The following is a 21,593-nucleotide window of genomic DNA, read 5'->3' on the forward strand; positions in this document are numbered from 1 at the left end:
ATAGCCTGGGAGAAGTTTCAGCTAGTTGCAATCTGCAATCCTCACCACTAGAAGGCACTAAATCCCTTTAAATCATACACACTTAACCTTTAACAGCTGCAAAACGATATCAAATTATCTGTTTACAAACTCTCACACAACTCATGCAGTATAACCCAAGTCTCATTTAAGTTGGTGAACTGATGTTTTGATATATATATATTTAATATTGTTAAATGCAGAATGTTTGGATTTTTGGGATTCTCCGTTCACCATGTAGGCATACAAGAATAAAATTCAAGGTTACACGTGGTGTATAATTGATACATAAATTTGTGGGTGAAGTATTCCTTTAAAATATTTATAAAGCATAAAACTTTGTGTGAAATATCTGCAGGAAGTGTCAAGTGACAGTAGCTTAACACAGAACAAAAGAATAGCATTAGTGACTGACTGAAGTATATCAGTCAAAGAAACAGTATTTTTTGTTAAAAAGAGAAGCTCAGCAGACAGAATTTACCATATGAGCCCGCTTCAGTCTGCTTTTATTAGGGGCTGGGTTTCTTTTGTGCGTGTTGGCTTTTATTTGAAAATTTACGTTATACATTTTTATCTAACCCTTTAAGTGTGTGACCGATGGCACTTAATGCGAGTGTCCCTGATTTCTACGCCTGTAGCTCTGTCGTTCCTCCACATTCGAAATAAATGAAGTCTAATTCACCGTGCAAATCATATCTTGATCAGCGCTGACAGACCGAGGCAGCATATCACAGCCCCTTGCTCGGCCCGTCTCGGGGACAACTCTGGAGGGAGCAACATGCCAACCTCTGGTTGTCATGCAGACGGCTGCGTTGCAGCTCCCCTGTGGCTGCCGGGTCGTCACAGCGAACATAGTCATCCTCTGACAAGGTGTGAAGGGGAGCAGATTACACCTGCCAGCAGGAGGGATGGCTGGAGAGAAGAGAAGAGGGGGTAGATGGAGGGCAGAGCAAATAGAGATGAGAGGAATCCTCTTCCATTTTGATTGCTAGCCAGGGGTGTTTCTTTCTTTTCTTCTTTCTTTCCCTCTTTTTTCTCTCTACCATTGTCTACCGTATTGGCCCCAGGCCCGTGAGGCGAATCATGCCGCAAAAGCTTCTTGTGGTCGATTTAACATCATTTCATTGACTGAAACGAGTGACCTTTTTTGTATGTGGAGCATGAAGAAATGTGAAACTGTACGCCCGCAATGCAGATTCACTGTCACCACACACATCCACACTCTGTTCTCTTTCTGTTGGTTGTCTCGTATCAGGCGAAAACGCTCTCTTCCACCTCCCCAAGGGCATTGCTATGCTTGTGGTGCCTGATGGCATTTTTTTTTTATTATTTTATTCTCTCTCTCATACTGTCTCTAAACATCCTGCTTTTTTTCATCAGTTGCTCATTTTGATTCAGAGAAAACCATCAGGCTTACACAATAGAATCTTTTTTTTTTTTCCACTCCCCATCGCTCCCTGCCATCCCACCCACTCATGTCTCTCTCTCTCTCTCTCTCTCCATTTTGCACTCTTCTCCATCAAAATTGTGCCTCTCGACAAAAGGGGCACCGATGCTTTCACAGATAGGGGTGGAGATGGGATTGTCTGCAATCGATAAATTTCACACTAGGGGTGAAATCTGCAGGCTCTGTCCCCGCTCCTTTCAGCCCCCTCAGATGTGACCCAGACCCTCCACAGGAAGTCTGGTGTGATTGTAAAAGGATCAAAACCAACTTGCTGTTTTTCCCCTTGAAATATCTGTGTTTGGCTTGTAATGTTTCTCTTTGGCTACATACATACAAAAAGGGTTCCTTGTTGATGTAGTTATCCCCACCTAGATGTATGAGTGGTAGGTTTCTGCAAAATTATGAGTATATATTGTGTAATACAGCAGTCTGTCACACTGTAAGACCAAAGACTGTATTTTCTGGCTCTATTGAAGACAGCAGCAAAGCTCTACATCAACGGTGTGCACAACCCCCCTCACTCCATACTTCATATCTAAGATAAGCCTGGAGAGGAAGTGAACATGTGATTTATTCGCTTACGTAGACCTGCCTTAAAAACCATCCTCATTAGTCTTGTTGGGGAGGAGGGGGCCACAGAGCATAAAAATGGAAGTTGTTTTCTTCCGCCTTTTGTTTAACAGTAATGAAAAATGACAGTGTTCCCACTGTTGGCCATACAGGGAAATTTATCACCTGTTTAATTTCACACTCGGGTAGGCCTGGCCTCAGCTTCTTTTCTCGACACTGACAAAGTGGCAACTGAGAGCAGTGCATCACCTACGGGGGCCCAGGCCCTTTTTTAATTGAATAGACGTTTAATAAACAAGATTATGAGTGCAGGATCACACAGTGATGCACGGTCCACACCCTGCTCTTCACATATCGGATCAAGAAAGCCCCAAAAGACGTTAAAGGGCATGAAAAAAAAGCAAAGTGGCTGGCTGGGTGGTAAAAGAGCTCATCGAGTGAGATCAGCGGATTTTTCCTTCGTGGTCCATCCATCACAGGGCTTGTAACCTTCTGTTGAGGCAACAAAACTTCTTCTCTCCTTCCGCCATCTCCAAACTCCCCATCCCTTCTCCTCCGCCGGGTGTGACACTCCATCCCTCTCTATCTCGCAGAACTTTATTTGGACTAAAAGACGCTGTCACATCCCTCAAGAACGTGCATTACAAGGAACTGATAGATGGAACAAAAACAGAGGCAAATTGTGCCACGCCTCATCCAAAGGCCATCACCATCTTCGATCTTTGCCATGACACATGCCACAGTGAGGGAGGATTTGTTTCAAATGATGGATGTCCAAGTTGACATCCGCACAGGTCGTGATATCAGTGGTATCATAACGATATCGGTCACTCCTGGAGCCACTGATGTAGACACAAGTAATCTGGTCGACCAAACATCTTCAGGCAGCATCTCAACCCATCACGTGCATTTTCACCTCCCTATCCACTATTATTTACCCTCATCCTCTTCCTCTTCTTCTTCTCCCTCTGTTTTCTTTATCACACACTTTTAGACGGCTTTGACGATAGCATCTCCTCCATCATTTCTTCATTATTTTCACTGTCAAGTCCTTGTAATGCTTTTTCCTCTCTGTCTTCCGTGGACATTATTCTTATGCTATTCATTTCCTTTCTTCTCTCCGCCGCTGAATTCTGTCTTCTTAATGGAGCTCCCTTGGCTAAATAGACTCTGGTTTCTGACATGATTGAGTAAAGAGGAACGGATGGGCAGTGTGGAGAGAATAGCTGATGCAGCCATCTTAGCTGGGGATGTATTAATTGAAAGGTTCATAGGCAGCGCGGGTGGCGGGCACATCAAAGAGCAAAAGCTAATTAGGACCCCCCTTCGCCCCTTCACTTTTATTTATTCCATTCTAATGTCTTACCTCTTTTATTTATTTATCTTGTCTCTGTAAGCGGGCCTGAGCAGAATATGAATTGGAGACTCCTGCATTTCCCTTTTATTGTGTCTTGCTGAGCTGGCGTACAGTAGACAGATACATGTAGCTGCCAGAGCCTCAGTTCTTATTCCTTTTTCTGATCTGGAGTCAGCTGACTTCTTGTCTTCTGGTGACTTCTGAAGTACCCTCAGATACCTGCGATAATGTCACTGGCAGTTGCAAGCCATTAGCCAGCACATTAGCCCCGTCACAAAATGTTATGTTTAACTGGGACTGTAGGTTCACAATCGATAAGTAGCTACAACAGCAAATTCAAGACAGAGCATTAGGGTCGGAGGTTCTGCTGGCTTAAAATGGAGATGGAGCGAGCCCTTAACTAGTCCTGATGTTTGTGGGGGATGTGGTCTCTACACAAATCTACAGCTCCACTGCTGTATCCACTGCTAATGAAGTGAAGGCCCCTCCACTGTATCGACCACTCCGAGCTGTCACAGCCCATTGCTGATGACCCATATCAAAAAACAGCCAGGCTTCATCTGCCCCAGCCCCTCCCCTGCACTGTGACCTGCTCCATAATCTACTTTAGAAGATGGGTTATGCTAAGTGGCACTTCCATCGCTACGACATTGATTTCACCATTAGAAGTGGCGCATCAATACAGCGAGTTGAATGAGCCCTGAAAGTATACAGGAAAAGGAAATAACACCTTGATTACCTGATGTTTTTTTGAGTCTCTCATCTGCGTTGGGAGCTTTTAGTCGGACTGCATTCCTTTTTTTTTTGAATAACAAATTTGTTTCAAATGAACTTTCTGCCAGCCCAGGGGGGTGCCTCTCTCTCTGTCTGACATTCTCTCTATCTTTCGCGCTGATGCTTTCATTCCCTGCTTTCGCACATATTCACCTAATCTCCCTCAGGAGCTCCACTGTAGGTGAAATTTGCAACTTCAAAAGCAGGATCCTCCCGGTTTCTCTGCCTGCACTCTGCAACAGCCCCCGATTTGTTTTTCATAAATGGAACTCCCAAACGGTCCTGCTGGTTTTTTCCCCCTTCATGTATGGATTGCTTACCTCGTGCTAAAGTTTCCCTAACCAATTCTAAAGTCTGCACAACAGCTAAACAATGACAACGGTTTTGTGAAACAACACAAATCCTGGACAGTGATTGTGAGACTTTGTTTGGCCTTGATGCCTCTTTTATCAGTAGCGTACTCCCTTCGATCCAGAGAAGTGCACTTTTAAGATAAATAAAAGGCCTCCCAGGGTCACAGTTAAAGAGTTGCTGGGACAACTTTCTTTAAAGTCTTGGGCGATAATTAGATTTTACAGAACACTTTGCAATTAGTTGTATTCTCATATCAGGAAGCAGGCATCCATAAAGAGCGGCCTTGCCACCAATTCTCTCTGCACACTTGGAGGCCAGAGTTAATAATTCCCTCCCTTTTTGTCTTTGATTTAATTGAAATGAAAAGGATGCCTCGCTGGTTGTGCAGAGATGTTGTGTCTAATTTATTTAGTCAATCTCTTGCCCTCACTACAGTTGGTCATTATCTTGTACTACCAGCAGTGCCTTTGGATCCCTTGCACTGCCACCAGCCTGAGGGAAATGTAAATTATACTAACTTTGTGATGTTCCTAATGTGTAAATGCTGCCTTAACTTAAAGAGAAATGAAAGTAGGACACTCTTTTCACCTGAAGCACTGATGAAGGGCCATCTCCCCTGTGTGTTTGTATGTTTTATTAATGGTCCTGTGTCTTTATGGTGTTTTTATAATGCAGACTGCGGCTCAGGGGGGTCAGGCTCAGGCGTTGAGAGCTGCGAACAGGACCGCTGTCGCACGTTTGGAGGCTCATGGGACGAAGACGCTGAGGATGACCGCTGTGTCTGTGACTTCACCTGCCAAAGTGTTCCCCACAACCCGGTACGGCCGCCACTCATGTGGTTTAATCCTTTAAACACATTTAATGCAATTTGTATCAGAAACGTTTTGCTCAGATTCATAACTCAGTCAGACTGAAACACAGAAACATCAGACATAATGAGAGCTGCACTCCACAGTTCATCAGGGATACATGCAAATCATTTATTTGTAAAAGCACACCTCATAACTTTACATCTTGTTTCCTAATCATCACAATTTGACTTTTTCTTCAGTATCAATAGCAATTCAGGTGATGTTTTTTTGTTTCATTCTCATGGATGCAGCATCATGCGACCTTAGTGTGGAAATTTGGTCACATGATAAGAGGTGGTTGTCGTAACAACTTAGGTGCATAGCTAAGGATAGATAGAATAAGGATAAATGATTAGGTCAAGTCATAGGTGTGACACTTGGGACATGTCACCACCACTTTTTGAAATAGCTGGTTTTGTCCCTATCACATTTTAAAAGGATAATTTGTTAAAATGTTCTGAAAAATAGCTTGTAACATGAAAGATAACTTATAAATGAGAACCATTTTAGAAAGGTTTATTAGCACATTAAGAAAATAAACACATTTTTATATTTTGAATTGTTACCTGCTGCCTGAATTCTGTAATTTCCTTTATACTTAAATAAAGACATTTCCATCATAAATTGATGGATAAAAATTCACCAGAATTCAGGAAATGAAGTGTTTGACGCTCAAATTTCCTGGGGGAGGACCACCTAGGCCTTTTGTCGTTTTCTTCCGGCCTGCCTTAATTGTCTACTCTGACCTCACACTGATCCCCCATTACATTTGCATCTGTTAAAGGCTGTTTAAGAAATATTTCATCAGAGCCCTTCATCCTCACCAATTTTCAACACAAAGTGACACCCTTGGTCAAGTGATGACAACTGAGCAAACTATCAGCGAAAGAAGACCGTGACCAGACATTGTGTAATTTTCAGTTTCCTTTGATTCTTTTTTTCAGGTTTGTGGCTCAGATGGAAAAAACTACAGCAATGAGTGCCAGCTGAAGAAGGCCAGATGTGAGAAACAAGAGCACTTGTTGATTCAAAATCAGGGACCCTGTGCAGGTCGGTACATTATGCCACTTAATGTCATTACAGTGCGCAGAAGCACCCTCACCAAGACTCATTGTCATTGACATCCCATTTCTCCACTCATTACATCCATTGATGGGGTAGTAATAGTCTGTGGTTGGGTTATGATTCTGACAGCACTGCTGTTTGTATCTCTGCAATGTGACCACTATAGCCATAAGCCAATGAAGTGAAGAAGGTCAAGGTTAAACATGATGTGTGTGTTTGTGTAATCTGCTCAGGGAAGGTTCTGTTAACACACTTGTGACTTTTCGGCGAAGCAGTTGTTCATATCTTGAAACTGAGCGATCCTCTGGGGCTGGCTAGTGTACAGAGATAAGAATCTTTCTCACGGGCATGTGTATTAATCAAGCTGTTAGCTATAATGATTCACTTTAACCGGTCCAGACATTCTGACAATTTAAACCATTAAACTTGAGCTCACAAGCTTGCTTCTTAACCCTCGGGATACCACTTTACCCCACTTACTTTAATATAAAAACCTCTCTCTTTGCATGTAAATGAATGGCATTTATCTGCCAGAACAGTTGTCAGATCAGTGGCTAAGTAGCAAAGGTTAGCCGTCTTCCTCTCCATGGCTATGGTAAATGAAGAGCTTTTGCTCTGCTGCTAGCACAGGGCCAGGGAGCAGAGCAAAAGGCACTTAAGGGATTTCGTGTGATCATTCCAGCCTGTTTGATTCCCCGTGGGTCTAAAATAGAGAAGGATGGAGAGAGTGAGAAAGAGGGAGCTGCCAGTGTTTTCACACATATCCCTACAGATTCTTCTCCTTCCTAAGCTGGCCTCCTTGGGCACTGACTGTCACGCTTCTCTACCATCCATGGATAATCAATCCTTTTTTGAAGAGCCCTCTATGGGTACGGGAGCTCTGGGCTCTCCTCTCCTATTGGCAAATGGAAAAACTCAGATCTTGGGAATTTCACTGCCCTCCACATTAGCTATGTAAGGAGAAACTTCATTTGACCTCAACTCTAGAAACTTATCAAAACACACCAGCTCTCAGTAGCTGAGCATGAAAGCAACCTTGTTTTTTTCAGAGGTTCTGATTTTCTTTCAAAAATAAATAAATAAAATTACCTCTTTTGCATATGGTGTCAACAATGTCATCTGCTGCATGCACGTTTGTAAAGTTTGCCTCTTATAGCATTTCAAACCATCTTTTGTAGCTGCCTGCAAACTCAAATCTGGGTCAGGGTTTCAGTAAAATCCAAAGAAACACTTATTGGTTTACCAGACAGGCAAACATGTGCAGATGTGCCCTTGCGGGACTATAAAAGGCTCGCTACGATCACTGCAGCGGAGAAAGCACAGCAGCAGACCTTGGACACGTGAGAGTAATATTGCATTGTGGCGGACAATGGCCACTGAAGAGGAAAAACCCTTGAAGGGTGGAAGAACATATGAAATTAAAAGTTCCTCTTGTCCTAATAGGCTCAGCACAGATAGCTGAATGGAGCGCTGGAAAGTGGCAAGTTAAATGAACTGTGTCCAAAGCCCATCTCTGGAGTGGGAAAGCACTGGAAAAAGAGCGAGCCGAGTCATCACCATTAGGCTGAGGCTCATATCCACACCAGTAACAGTGTGATTTATGGCCCCTGTATCTCCAGCCTCCAAACTCCAAATGAGCAACACAAGAAAAAGAGATCGGGAGGGGAATAGAGAGAGACAGTGAGAGGGAAAAAAAAGGGAGGGGAAGATTTCTGCTTTCTATCTCTGCAACTTTACTTTTCACTCCAAAGCCTGGAGAGAATCTGAACAATGATATTTTTGCCTCGGCCATCGAACGAAACCCCTCTTCCTCCCACCGCGTGTTTTGTTGTTCTCTCCCAATTTCTGGCGAGGCGCCAGGTTTTTGGGAACACATTTGTTTTTATTTTGTTGAATGTAGTTCTTTATTCAGAGCTGTCACACTAGTTTGAAGGCTGGTGCATCCTGAGACAAAGGAGCTCTCCACACACTGTGCGCAGGCAGAAACTGCTTGGCACATTCCTTCACATTATGCAGCGGGCTTTCTTTTTTTTTTCTTTTCTGTTACGGAGGGTTGTAGGGCAGCAGTGCAATTCCGTAATATTAGACAAGAACAAATGAAGAGAACATGCCTCCTAGTAGGTGGTAAATGTCAGCTGCCGCACATTCACCAGCAACTCCATTGTTTGTTTTCACTGGAGGTAATAGCATCATTTTCCCCCTGATTTTGAGCCATTGTGGAGAAAGTAGCAAATAGAATTGTTATCTTGAAGCTGGCTGCCAGCCTCTCCACCTCTGCCCCTCGAGCCAATCTCATTGTTGGCAAAAAGTTACATGTTGCTCGGAGATTGTGTTGTCTAATTCCTCCCCCCACCCACCAAACCCCTCCCCACCATAATCACTCAAATGTTGGTGTTCTTCTGTCTCTCTTTGTGCCATCTCCCATCTCCCTCCTCCCTTTTTCCTTCCTACCTCATCAGCGATTTCAGCCACATCTCTGCCTGAGCTGACAGCACCCCAGCACTGCAGTCTGTCTGTGTACGGCTGCTGCCACGACAACACAACGACTGCCTTGGGAGTCGGACTGGCTGGATGTCCCAGTAAGTCCTCTTCTACAACCCTGTCGACCTTTCAACTTCAATATGTCCTTAGTTTGTTGTGTGCACACACCAAAAAAAAAAAAAAATGTAGATACTATCAGGCTATTTCAGCATATGGGACTTATTGTCCTTGACTGCAATTACAGTACTGAAGTTGCAGAGCTGAAAACGTTTCATCTTAATCCAAGGAATAATTATGATAATGTTGCACCGTATCAACAGAAAAATCTCTTCATCTGATGATCTTGACGAATGATAGCACACAGATGGGAGAGAAAATGCTGCATCGAGCCGTTAGCTAGGGGATACAGCGCAAATGGAGAAAATGCAGACTTGGAAAAAGGGATATACAGAGATTTAGTAAAGGGGAAACTCACCTAAGCACACTTTATCCACCTTTTTATTTGTGGAATAAGGCTTACCCAACATTTGAGCCCAGCATAAGTCTTTAATACAAAATTTCCATCATAGTAAGCAGCATTCAGCTGTTGTAAGTAATGTGATGACAGGGGTTTTTCAAAGTTAGAAAAGCATAAACCAGTGATGTACTGCAGAGGAATTCCAGTAGAAGTAAAAAGTGACACCCGTGCTCTCCTCAGGTACCTGTCAATGTAATGTCTACGGCTCCTACAAGCGAACGTGTGATCCAACCACCGGCCAGTGCTCCTGTAAGCCAGGCGTGGGGGGACAGAAGTGTGACCGCTGTGAGCCGGGCTTCTGGAACTTCCGTGGCATCGTGACAGAGAACATGAGCGGCTGCACACGTAAGGAATCACTTCTTCACATCTGTGAACAGTAGGAGCACTCATTTGTATGTATGCTGCTTTTTGTTACTTCCCAAAAATTGGTTATAGCTTCCTTGCACCTTCTTTTCATAAAGGGTCAGTCCACACAGATTATTAAAGAAATCTTCTTTTCTCACTTACCTGAAGTGTTATCTAGCCATGCAGAGAGTTGTGGCTTTATTTGGTTTTGAGATATCCCCTCTCTGAGGTTTCTGCTGTGACCTCAATAGTCTATCATTATTATTGGAATTATTGTGGAGCGGCTGTGGCTCAGGAGGTTGATCCTACTAATCGGGAGGTTGGTGGGTCGATCTTGACATCCCTGTCTACATGTCGAAGTCCTATCCTTGGGCAATGTGTGCGTGAATGATTATCTGATGAACAGGTGGTGGTGTCAGGCAGAATGTTTAAGTGTTTGGATTGAAGAATGTGGTTCTGCTGGGGGTGAATGGACTTTTTTAATTCTAGTTTATTTAAATTGTCATCAAAGCATTATATTAAATAAAAATTTAAATCAATACATTAAACAATTCTATATTCTAGATAATCTAGTAACTCTAGATAATCTCTCTGTGGATATTGGAACTACTACTTTTTTTTTACAAAACAAAATTCCACTCACCTCATTGTACTGAGAGGGAGCCAAAAACCTTTTGAGACAGATATCTCAAAACCTGTATAAATAAAACCAAATCTACACAGCTAGATTTCACTGGAGGTAAGAGAGAAAATATATTTCTCAGCCGTAGCGGGAAAATAAATTTCTCACTGAATTGATAGCAATACCACTGAGCCATCTCTACTTGTACGATTAATATCCCTGAATTCAGTGGAGACAGTAAATAGTAAAACCTACTAGCTGAACTATTAACGTTTAATATACAGCAAACCTATTTGACGGCAGGTTTTGTAGAAAGAGATTCTACTGTGTCCTTTAGTCCTGTCAAAACTGTATTGAATGGAGTGTTTGCATTTGTATTCAAGTGAAGAACGGGGTCAGGACCCCTTGTTTGTCTTGGTGTAATGCAATATGGTGACCGGCTCGTGTCCTGCCGCTGAGGTATCATAGGACATACGCTCCCAACGCCACAGAGCATTTTCAGTCAACAGCAGGAAGCCTGCAGGTGCCTCACCCATGGCCTGACCTTAACAAGGTTTACCCACAGCAAGCAGACAGCACACTGCACACCAATACCAGATTCAGCAGGAGAGGAGAGAGAAAAAAAATACACATCATTGATTCTAGGAACATGATGGGGTTGATGTCCTTCCCTGGGGTTGTTTTCTTGAGTTTCTGTTACGTCCTCCTCCACACCCTCCTCCCTCTGTGGCCCCTAAGGCTGGCTGAACTATTCCCAACCCTTGACTCTCAGACATAGATATATCCGAAGTGAAGTTCAGAGGCTAAGGTTGCCTCAAACACAGTTTGTGCCCTTTATAAACCAAGTTGTTCATATCTGTCGTCCTCTCATTTTCCCTAATTGATACTTTTTTTTTTCTCATTAATCTTTCTTTTCCCGTGTTTCCTCTACCTCTCCATGGCAGCGTGTAACTGCGATGCCACAGGCTCCGTCCGGGACGACTGCGAGCAGATGTCGGGTCTGTGTTCCTGCAAGACAGGAGTGAAGGGCATGAAGTGCAACGTGTGTCCAGATGGAAGCAAGATGGGCATGAATGGCTGCGACAAAGGTAATAAGAGAGAGTACCGCCACAACTGGTGGGGCGTTAATAGAGCACATAAACACCGACACATTTTCTCTCTATCATTCTTAAGTGTCTGTCACTGTCTGATCTGTGGATCGGTTCTCTCTCTGTATGCTATTCACATCCATCTGGTTTATTGGCACAGGAAGGAAGTGGCGGCAGGGAACATAATCAATAGTGATTTGCTAAATATTGGAGTGTACAAATGACATATGCATGACACATCGCCCATAGGTATTTTATTTTCTCTACATCATTCTCCACTTTGGATGATTCGCACTACTTGTATGTTTATACTTATGCATAAGGATTATTAATTACTTAGATTAATAATGAAAACAGCTGCAGTGATTGCACAAGCTAAAAAGCCAGTTGAAGGAAAGGTTAGTTCCTGCTGCGGGGGCCTGCAGCTTCTTGATTAAGATGCACCATCAGATATCGACTGGAAGTCAACCGCTTAATGAAGCCAGCAGTCCCGGCACAGTGGTGGGGCACTCCGCCACACACCCTGCTAGATGAAAAGACAAGGTACTGAGAAGTGGTAGCACATGAAAGCAGGAGTCAAGGGATGGGGGGTACTCTAAGCCTCTGTGATGTTGCAACAATGCAAAGACCCCCACACTCACAGCCTGGCAGGTGGATGGCGGGCTTCTCGGCTGCAGCTCATGCCGCGGCAACTTCAAGGCTTCAATAGTTCCTTTGGAGAGCTTCGGGAGAGATCTGTGGGGAAAAAAAGAACCAAAATATCCTGAATGCACACCTTTACACAACTCTTTTTGTAAGGCAGTTTGGTCAAAATGCTGTGGTCCATGAAACAATGAATAATTCATACTGTGTACCGCACAGGTAACTAGACAATTTTATAATTACAGTACCGCTGCACTACTGTGGTTGTAAAGAGACTAAAAACAGGTTAGTCACTTACAGGGACAAACTTACTGAGTAATGAAACACTGTCTTACAGCATGTTCCCAACTCCTACGCGCATTTTGAAAACAACCAGAGTGGGATAAGGGGTGTCAGGGGTTGTGGCTCTGTGTAAGGCTAGCTCAGTTACACACTAGTTACAGCTTACACTGTCCCAAAGCAAGGTGTTTTGTTAGCAAGATGAAGAATTCTACTGTATCAATAGTATAAATATATATATATATTTTTAAATTAACTGCAAGAACACAAGGCCTGGTGCGTTCATTGCTGGAAAGAATGTCGTAACAGCCACAGGCTGAGGACCAGTTGACTTTCCTCCCCGCCGTTTCATCTGTGCAGCTTAGGTTCAAAATCTTATTACAGATCTTCAGAAGTGACCGTATTTGGACGAGAGGGTGAAGCTAACTCTAACCCCAGCTGCTAGCTTGGTGCACACAGTACATTTATAGCTACGGTTAACTGTAATAATGCTAATGCTAACGTTGCCAGTAGAAAATTGACTTAAAACCAAAAAAACACTAAAACAAAACGCACTTACCAGAAAAATGAAATATCCGACTTCTTATAGGGTCTTTTAGTACAAGTAAACACTGCACAAGACTTTTCTTGGCGACCAAAATGTTACAGTTAACTTTCATGAACTGAAAACACAACAGCTACAGCAAAGCCTTTACTCTGAGAATCTGGTTACATTATCGAACCAACATTGTTGTTGTGGTAGCGACTTGTCAACAGACAGCACCCACCTGTCACTCAAAGCCATAGCTTTAAGCCTTAGTAACATTTAAACAGATGTGTTATATAAAAATTCACCCCCTGTACAGGGGGTAAGCGTCATACTTACGTTTTGCCATGTTGCCGAGCTAGTTTGCTGTCTCTTTCAAGTAGCTGTCCATTAGTCACTCACTCTACAGCAGGCAATGGCACTTAAAAATTAAAGCCATGTGCCAAATATTCACTGTACCTCAAAATAAAGTTTTGGTTTTTTTTATAAGTTGACACGTTCCTGAGTCACTTGCGGTCCATACAAAATGGACCCACGATCCACTTCTGGACCGCAACCCACCAGTTGGGAACCACTGCTCTAGAGAACTGTCATTTGTGCCAGGATATGTTTGTTTTTGCTGCAGAGTTGGGCATTTTAAAATGGGGGTCCATGAGGATATGCACTGCTGATTGGATTTGTGCCTGGGATCCATACTTTTTGTAGTCAAAACTAAATATTTGGTATGATGTCATAAAGAAATTGAGTAAGCTTTGAAGCATCAACAGCTGTAATATTACTCTCCTATTAATATACAGCGTATATGAATGTGTTACTTTTGTTTTATTGCTCTTTATATTTAATCAGGCTTTACAGATTTTGAGAAACTAATTTCATGGTTGTTTAACAGGCAGAATTTTTACAAAAGTTCTGTAATTGTGAAAGTTTAGCATTAAATATGCAATGCAAATTCATCTTTTAATTTGGCTCTACATTTCACACAACTGCCACAACAGATATCATAAAGCAGCTGTATGCTGTACACTGTATGACTATGGGATGTTTAACAGCCAAAAACCCATTTCTACCACAGGTCCTGAGGCTCCGACTTCATGTGAAGAGTTAGTGTGCAGTTTTGGAGCTACTTGCATTGAGGTGAACAACCAAGCCCACTGCGAGTGCCCTTCACCTGACTGTGATGAGAAAAACAAAACCAAGGTGCGTCTTTCAAACTGTCCACACAGAAATACGTAGTTTGATCTGAAAGTTTGCGACAGAAGAATATTGTTTCAGTGTCCTACAGGGAGTTAACATGTGTTCCCATCCCCCCTCTCTCTATCTCTGTCACTGTGGAGCAGGTGTGTGGCTCAGACGGGGTGACCTATGCCGACCAGTGCCAGCTGAGGACCATAGCCTGTAGACAGGACAAGGACATCACAGTGCAACACTTTGGACAGTGCACAGGTGAGCCCCGTCGTAGCCTCCATGCATCACGCGTCGCATGGATGGCCAACTGTTGTCAGGCCCCCATCAAAAGATAATGAGCAGAGCCCTGGGCCCCCAAATTATCCTCCTCCTGCTGTTTCTCCTCTTATCCATCTCTCTGTCGCTGTCTCAGAAAGTAAAGTCACAGCAGTGAGCATGCAAATGTACCTTGAATTTTGTTTCTACAAGAAAGCACCTGCACATGATACTGCAGCAGTGCTATTGCAATCAAACTTATTTAAGCAATTCTAAATTTTTTATTTCAAAAGGCACATTTGTGATTCATGAATAAGCTCAGAGTCACATGTAAGGAGTCGTCTGTGTTTAGGTTCTCTTCTGAGAATTCTGCTCTTCTTTGTTTATAATACTGAACTTTCTCAAGCTGCATGATTAGGATTGTCTTATGGCAAATATTTAGTTCATTTCACTGTGTACATAGAGTATAGTAAAGTAAGCCTTGCCCTCCCCCTGCTTGTGAGTTGCCAGGTGGGAGCAAAATCATGTGCGACACTGGAGAAAAGTTAGAATAAGAAAGAGAGATATTGTAGCGTTTTAAAACCCAACAGCTCTGTAGTTTGACTGGAGTCTGAGTTTTGCAATCCCACAAGACAGCAATGACACTTCCTTTTTGCTTTCTCGCCCCTCTGTTGGGATTTAGCTTCATCTTCAAACCCTCCTGTTGGGAAATGCGTCAATCGCTTTGCAGCTTTACGCTGTAAGGAACACGACGCCACTTCAGTGTAATAGGGGATGTGGAGAACATGTGTACTGGGCGAAAGGTAAAGCTCTTGCCCCTTGGTCCAGATGCTGATGGACATTGTTTGGATCTATGTAATAGGTGCTGGGACACACGCCAAGGCCACGGTTTTCATGTACACTGAAGTTGTTGCACTGACTGCCAGCTTGCGTCACGACGGGGTTCTAGAGAAGCCGCCGGCGAGCTCAGTGGGGAAGAGGAGTGCCAGCTGTGTGGTTCTGGCCATGAGCCACTGCCAGGTGTCTCGCATTTTGGGGGGAAAAATGTTCGTTCACCTCTTTGCTCAGTGGGCACAGATCAGGTGACCAAATACTGTGTCGCCAGTCCTCTTCATCTCCCCTGAGCACTCTTTGTCAGACCCAAACTAGGTCATATCCATAGGACGCAAGGCTGTTAACATGGCCTGTGTTGAATTGCAGTTGCAGGTACACAGATAAAGAATCCAAATATGCTCGGCAAGAGATCGACAAGGCTTTGATAAGTCCCCGAACATCTGGTACTTACAAATTCAGTGCCGTGGGTTACCGGCAAAAGGAGCCAAAATCCAGTCTGGTTTCACATTCCTCTGTTGCCAGGCAATAGAGATGTGGGTTGTGTGTAATCCCTCACCTAGCATTGCTACACACAGAAGGCAAGAAGACGCCTCGCAGCGGACTCTTTCTCTATTGAACCCTCAGGGGAGGAACAGACAGGCGAGCGCTTGGGCCCACCGACAGCCACAGAGGATCTTTTAATTTCTTCTCCCGGATGCGGTCGCACTGCGGGTAGCTGCTCCGCCGCTGCTGTCGGCTCGGGGGTTAGATCTCGAGCTCATTTCACGTGTGGCTGGGTGCGAATTAGCATTTGCTCTGCCTCCACCCCTCACCACGGCACAGCCCTGCCTGCCCTCCCTCCCGCTGTTTACATGCAGTGCTTCCAGACTCCCGGCCCTAAGCGCTGTGGCATGCTAATGCTCACCGAGCTGCTCTGTGGCTTGACAAGCAAGCAATGCCAAAGGCCTATATAAATGAGTGGATATTGATCCTTTTTTTACATCATTGATCTGTCGCAACTTTTTTATTATACCACAGAGTGTGACTACCACCACACAGTTGGCCACTAATGGGCAGGCTAAGAAAAATCCTGCAGGAGAAGCTCCTTAAAATCTTTCTGCTTGTGACAGAGAACTTGCAGCTAACTGTGATGTTACCCAGCTCTCTCTGAAGTCTCCCAGTTAAAAGGCAGCGCAGCCACAGAGCACAGGGAGGAGTTTTTTCTCGCTTCTTTGCTGTGTCTCAGCAAAAGATGAAGCGATATCTGAGAAACCCAGCAAAAAAATGCAAGAGCGACTGTACCAAGCACCAGAGGGAGGGCATTTGGGCCGATGAGCAAATTCTGGCGCCGGGGGAAAATGGCCACCAAGTTGGCAATGACCTGCCTCTCCCATATGGTGTTATCACCTGTAGGTTTGCGGCAAATTGGCAACGAATGCCAGCATATGGCGTCGGCAGCCCTCCGCCTGCATGTTAGGGTCTGTTGCCTTCACCATCACTCTCCTCCATGTCTTGCGATTTTCTCTTATTACACAATCCCTCATTCTGTTCCCACTGTTTGCCTTGCCTATTCTCCCACTGCTAGCTTTGTTAACCTGTCCTTTCTTTCTGATTTAAACCATTTTCTTAAGGCTTTTATCCCTATCATTTTCTTCTTGGCTCTGTGGTTCCCTTGTCTTTCCTCTCCGGTCTCCTGTATCCAGATTTCTTCTCCTCCTCACTGAACACGGCTGACACCACAAACAATCTTAATAACCACCTTTCAACAATAACTACATGGCTGAGACAAGCCAAGATGACAATGATTTTTTTTCCACCATGTCACATAACTGTCCATTGTTCCACTGAGAGGAAAAAAGGCAGAAAAAAGGCAAATGGACTGTTAAACCTGATTAAGAGAAGCATCAGCTGAACGCACTGTGCTGCCAGTCCCTCTCTCCTCTTGCAGACGTGTGTTCTTTTCTTCCCTTATCCCGTGTCACGGAGCTCGCTGCTCGAGATATGCACACACCCAGACACACATTAGGCACTTCCCAGGGAGCGAGCCGCCTGACGCTAAGCTTGGCACCTGACTGACAGGTGTAGCCAAGAGGAAAGGCAATGCATGCCACCATTCTTGGTGATAGCATCACTGCTCTGTGCACTCCACTCCAAATCTCTCTCTATACAAATATCTGCCGAGCTTTAAGCTGACACCCCGTGTGTCTCCCAGGCTTTCTGCCGTCTCAGTAGGTATCACATTTCACACCCCGGTGAATAATTGCCGATCAAATAGGCGATTATAGCAGTGTAATTAAGTCCTACACATAATGTTAGGCGAATCCTAATGAGGCGCAAATCTACAGTATAGGGTTCTTTTTTTTTTATTTTATGTTCATTTCACCCACACATCTATACTCGTGGGACGTAAAGAAGTAAAGCAAGAACGACAGTATTGTCACGCCTGCTTGCCTCGGCTAAATCTGAAGTACTCACTTACGTAGCATCTCCCTGCCAACTTCACTTCTCCCCCTCAGGAGTTTTTGTCCTATTTATCGTTCTTTTATCGCAGACAGTTTGTCCTTTTGCACCAGAGCTTTTTGCATTGGTAATGATGGTCTCTCTGTGGAGAGCCTCTTCTCTCTCCCTCATTTGGAGTGATTTTTATGTTGCCGCATGTGTGTGTGTGCGTGTTTGTGTGCATCTGTTGACAGCAGTGTGTTTGTGGTGGCGTTGACGGATGCTCATGCTCTCTGCAAGCAGCAGTGTGCCGTCTTTGAAGCCCGAGTTAAAGCCGGCTTTTTTTGCCCCATTTCTATCAATCATTCATCACCGGAGGCACTGGCTGTTGGTGATTAAAGCTTTGCTACTGGAGGGCAGCATTTGAATATGGATATATAATTCATAGGCATTGGCACAGCATGCACACAACACACGAACATGCATATTGTGCACACAAATACATGCCATATGCGTACACACGCACAAACACACTACACACTACGCATTGACACCAACTGAAGTAGTTTAACCCTGTCTGGGCAACATAACTCATCTGCAGGCAAAACCCACTGCACTGCATATTACTCTAAATGCAGTATGTCATCTGTTGGCATATTCCATATTCACTCTGCATATGGATGCTCTTCCATTACTTAAGGTTTGTCAGATAAAGATTCCTGACATCTCATCCATTGCAAGGGTTTTAATCAGCTTTGCTTTTACAAATGGGAGTCTGCATGTTTGTGTGTGTTCTTTTTTAATGTAATTTCTTAATGACAGTGTTGAGCATCAGGGAGAATGGTTAGAAGATTAAAAAAGGGCACCATCATTCAGTAAATGCAGAAGTAAAAAAGTTATTGTCAACAGTAGGTTGTAATAACCATTAAGTGGCTTTGTTATGCTTTATTGGCTAATGATGTTTTTATTTCCTCTGGTGTGGTTTCTGAGGTTGTAATAGAGTTAGGTGAAGCAAAATCAAACATTCTCATCTTTGCTCAGTCATTCATCCATTCCTTGCTTCCTCCCCTTCCCTCCACCAGAAACCATCTCTGAGCCGGCAGACCGACCCACCCCCAACCCCCCTGCCACTACCCCCAGCTCAACCGCCGCCGCCACCTTCACCACCCCTGCCCCCTCCCACCCTAACATGGTGTGGGCCATGCCGCCTCCAAGGACAACCAACACAGAGACCTCTGAGCAGCCCTCGGCCTCCACCCACCCTCCCACCCCCATCAACAACCAAGCAGAACCCCGCCACCCCATCCACATCCAGCCTCAGCCGCAGTCCACCGCTGCCACCATCACCTCCTCCTCCAACAGGAGCCCTGCTCCCTCTGCCGCCGCAACCTCCTTTGATGGCTCAGGTAGCGGGGAGCCAAGCGGGGATGACCAGACCGAAGAAGAGGAGGAGCAGGAAGAGGAAGCAGGTAGCGGTGTCCCAACAGAGGCCAGTGGGGCAGAGGAACCTGTCGGTAAATCACTGCTCTTTCACTTCATTACCCATAATGCTTTGAGGGGTATGTGGGAGGGGATTTTTTTCCAAGAAGGGATTGAACAAACTCAGTCTTTAGTCGACATCATAACACTTTCATGCCACCATCTGTTAATTGAAAGATACATTAACATTAGCACAGGCTTCTGTATTTCTATGCAAATCATTTTAAAGGAGACAAATGTCAAAGGCAGGCAGGCAGGGAGGAGGAAGCTTTGTAAACAGATGCTGTAAGTGTCATTTCCACTCGCTTAAGATGTATATCTCAATTTCAGACAGAAAGGAATGTATTTGCATGGTTCACTGTTGCTACATCACCCATGCTCTTTTCTCCCATTCCACTGGCACGCTCGCTCTCAACAGCTAGCAAAACAAACCCAGGCTCTGTAAAATACACTCTCGGCAGGCCAGATGAAACCGCTGGCCCGCATCTGGGGGATCTCTGGAGCCTGACTTGACAGGCTGATGTGACTGGAAGGCTGAGGTGTGTGTGTGTGTGTGTGTGTGTGTGTGTGTGTGTGTGTGTGTGTGTGTGTGTGGAGACTGCATACCTTGTCACATGACTAGTGTCAAATCTTTCTCGACATGCCCTCCTGACTGTAACAGCAGGCTGCGGTTCCGGGGCCTCTGCTTGGACAGCAAGGGATGACTGAGACTTTTCAATCAGAGCTTTTTTTTTATTTTTCTGTTGTTGTTTTCCATCCATCCATCCACCTCGCCTGACAGCTTGCAGTAACAGGATAGGATTGATGGAACGGCATGGCCCCAATGTGCTCTTCCTCGGCTCTTCCTCCTCCCCTCTCTCCTTTTCCCAGAGTCTTAGATTTATTCTCTTGTCAGAGGCTGACCGAAGTGCTCGGTGGCGCGAGAGGCATGTAGCCTGTCTGCCAGTGAGACCCGGTAGCTTGTGGCTGTGTGTGTGTGTGTGTTTGTGTGTGTGAATGAATGTGTATTCAGGCATGCATGGATGTTTTTTTTTACATTGTGCGTGCTTGCTGAAGTGCTAGCACACATGTCAATCTGTGATCAGAATGGGAGCAGATTAGGAGATTGTACAGTGCAGATTTCAACACAGATATAAAAATCGTGTGAATGTTTTATATGTATTTTGAAGTCTTATCTTTGTTTTGTGTGTGTGTGTGTGTGTGTGTGTTTGTGTGTGTGTGTGTGTGTGTGTGTGTGCCTAAGTCAGGCTATCTTCGGGGACAGTGGGGGATCTCCCTATAGGCGACATAGACAGCCACCTAGGGTGCCATCCAGAAGGGGGGCATCAAAATCAAACATAAGGGAAATGGTGAAGTGGAGTGTATGTGTTTAAGTTAGTGTGAGGTTAATATTGGGGTTGGAATAGGGTTAGGGTTAGGCAAGTGGTGAGTAAGGTTAGGGTAAGTCCCCAGGAAATGGATGTTAAATCTATGTAATGTCCCCAAAAGTGTCATAAGTAAACTAGTGTGTGTGTGTGTGTGTGTGTGTGTGTGTGTGTGTGTGTGTGTGTGTGTGTGTGTGTTAGTCTTATCTCCCTCTCCTCATGTCACTGAGTTTGTCCAATTCCGAGTGCACATATCAGTGTCTGAGTATATAAATGTGAGCAGGCCAGAGGTGTGCGTTTGTTCGTGTTTTTGTATCCCTGCTCTGTTGAAATCTGCCCTTATCTGTGGCCTTGTGTGTCTGTGTGTGTGTGTGTGTGTGTGTGGGTGTGTGGGTGTGGGTGTGTGTGTGTGTATTTATTTGACAGCTCTCATGGCTCCCACTGGAGTCATGCAGTGTCCCCTTGCTGTTGTGCACTGCCCTCTTTCCCCCAACCAGTGCTCTCCTCTTCAGCCCAGCATCTGTAAATCTGCAAACCACACGCCAACAGATGCCCTATAAACCCCTTCCTCCCCCACCTCCCTCCTCCTCCCACCTCCTTTGACCGCAAGTCCTTGAGCAGGACGTCCCTCGCCTCTGACGTCTTTACGACTTGTTTAGCCGCTAGCTGTTTGCCTCCACGATTATTTCTAATCTCTGTGCGGCCATAAACTGCGCCGCTTCGACCAAGACACCCCCTCCACCAACACCATCATTAGAGGGGACGGAGCCTGGCTGCTGTTACACACTCTCATACTTCAGAGAGAGAAAGCCCGGCCACTTTTATGTCTTTTATGTCCCAAGATAGCTAGATATACAGGGACCATATCGCAAACATGACTGTATGTTTTTTTTCCTCTTGGGAAGCCTTGAAGGTAACTGTTAGCCAATCAGCAGTGAGCAGTTATCACATCGCCTCATCATTTAAAGTGCTCTGTGTGTGACATGACTGGCAACAGTGCCCATTATGTGCTCTCTGCCTGACAAAATGAGTTCCAGGTGTAAAATCAATTCCCATGAAAATGCCATATAATCACTCCTGACAGATGCCTCTGTTAGCGTCCAACCACAGGTCAGCGGACTG

General features: G+C 44.7%; 1 protein-coding gene across 2 annotated transcripts in view; it reads left to right on the forward strand.

Moving 5' to 3' along the window:
• Nucleotides 1-21,593, forward strand: part of agrn (agrin) — a 304,408-nt gene that overhangs the window by 236,810 nt on the left and 46,005 nt on the right. For both annotated transcript variants that reach the window (XM_050066361.1, XM_050066362.1), the window contains 8 exons: nucleotides 5,196-5,338; nucleotides 6,316-6,421; nucleotides 8,896-9,015; nucleotides 9,615-9,779; nucleotides 11,346-11,489; nucleotides 14,009-14,133; nucleotides 14,274-14,379; nucleotides 18,711-19,142. In XM_050066361.1, coding sequence (XP_049922318.1) covers nucleotides 5,196-5,338; nucleotides 6,316-6,421; nucleotides 8,896-9,015; nucleotides 9,615-9,779; nucleotides 11,346-11,489; nucleotides 14,009-14,133; nucleotides 14,274-14,379; nucleotides 18,711-19,142 — 1,341 coding nt within the window. The remainder of the gene's footprint in view (nucleotides 1-5,195; nucleotides 5,339-6,315; nucleotides 6,422-8,895; nucleotides 9,016-9,614; nucleotides 9,780-11,345; nucleotides 11,490-14,008; nucleotides 14,134-14,273; nucleotides 14,380-18,710; nucleotides 19,143-21,593) is intronic.

The sequence above is a fragment of the Epinephelus moara genome, chromosome 16 (genome assembly GCF_006386435.1).
Source record: "Epinephelus moara isolate mb chromosome 16, YSFRI_EMoa_1.0, whole genome shotgun sequence".
In the NCBI taxonomy this organism is placed as follows: domain Eukaryota; kingdom Metazoa; phylum Chordata; class Actinopteri; order Perciformes; family Serranidae; genus Epinephelus; species Epinephelus moara.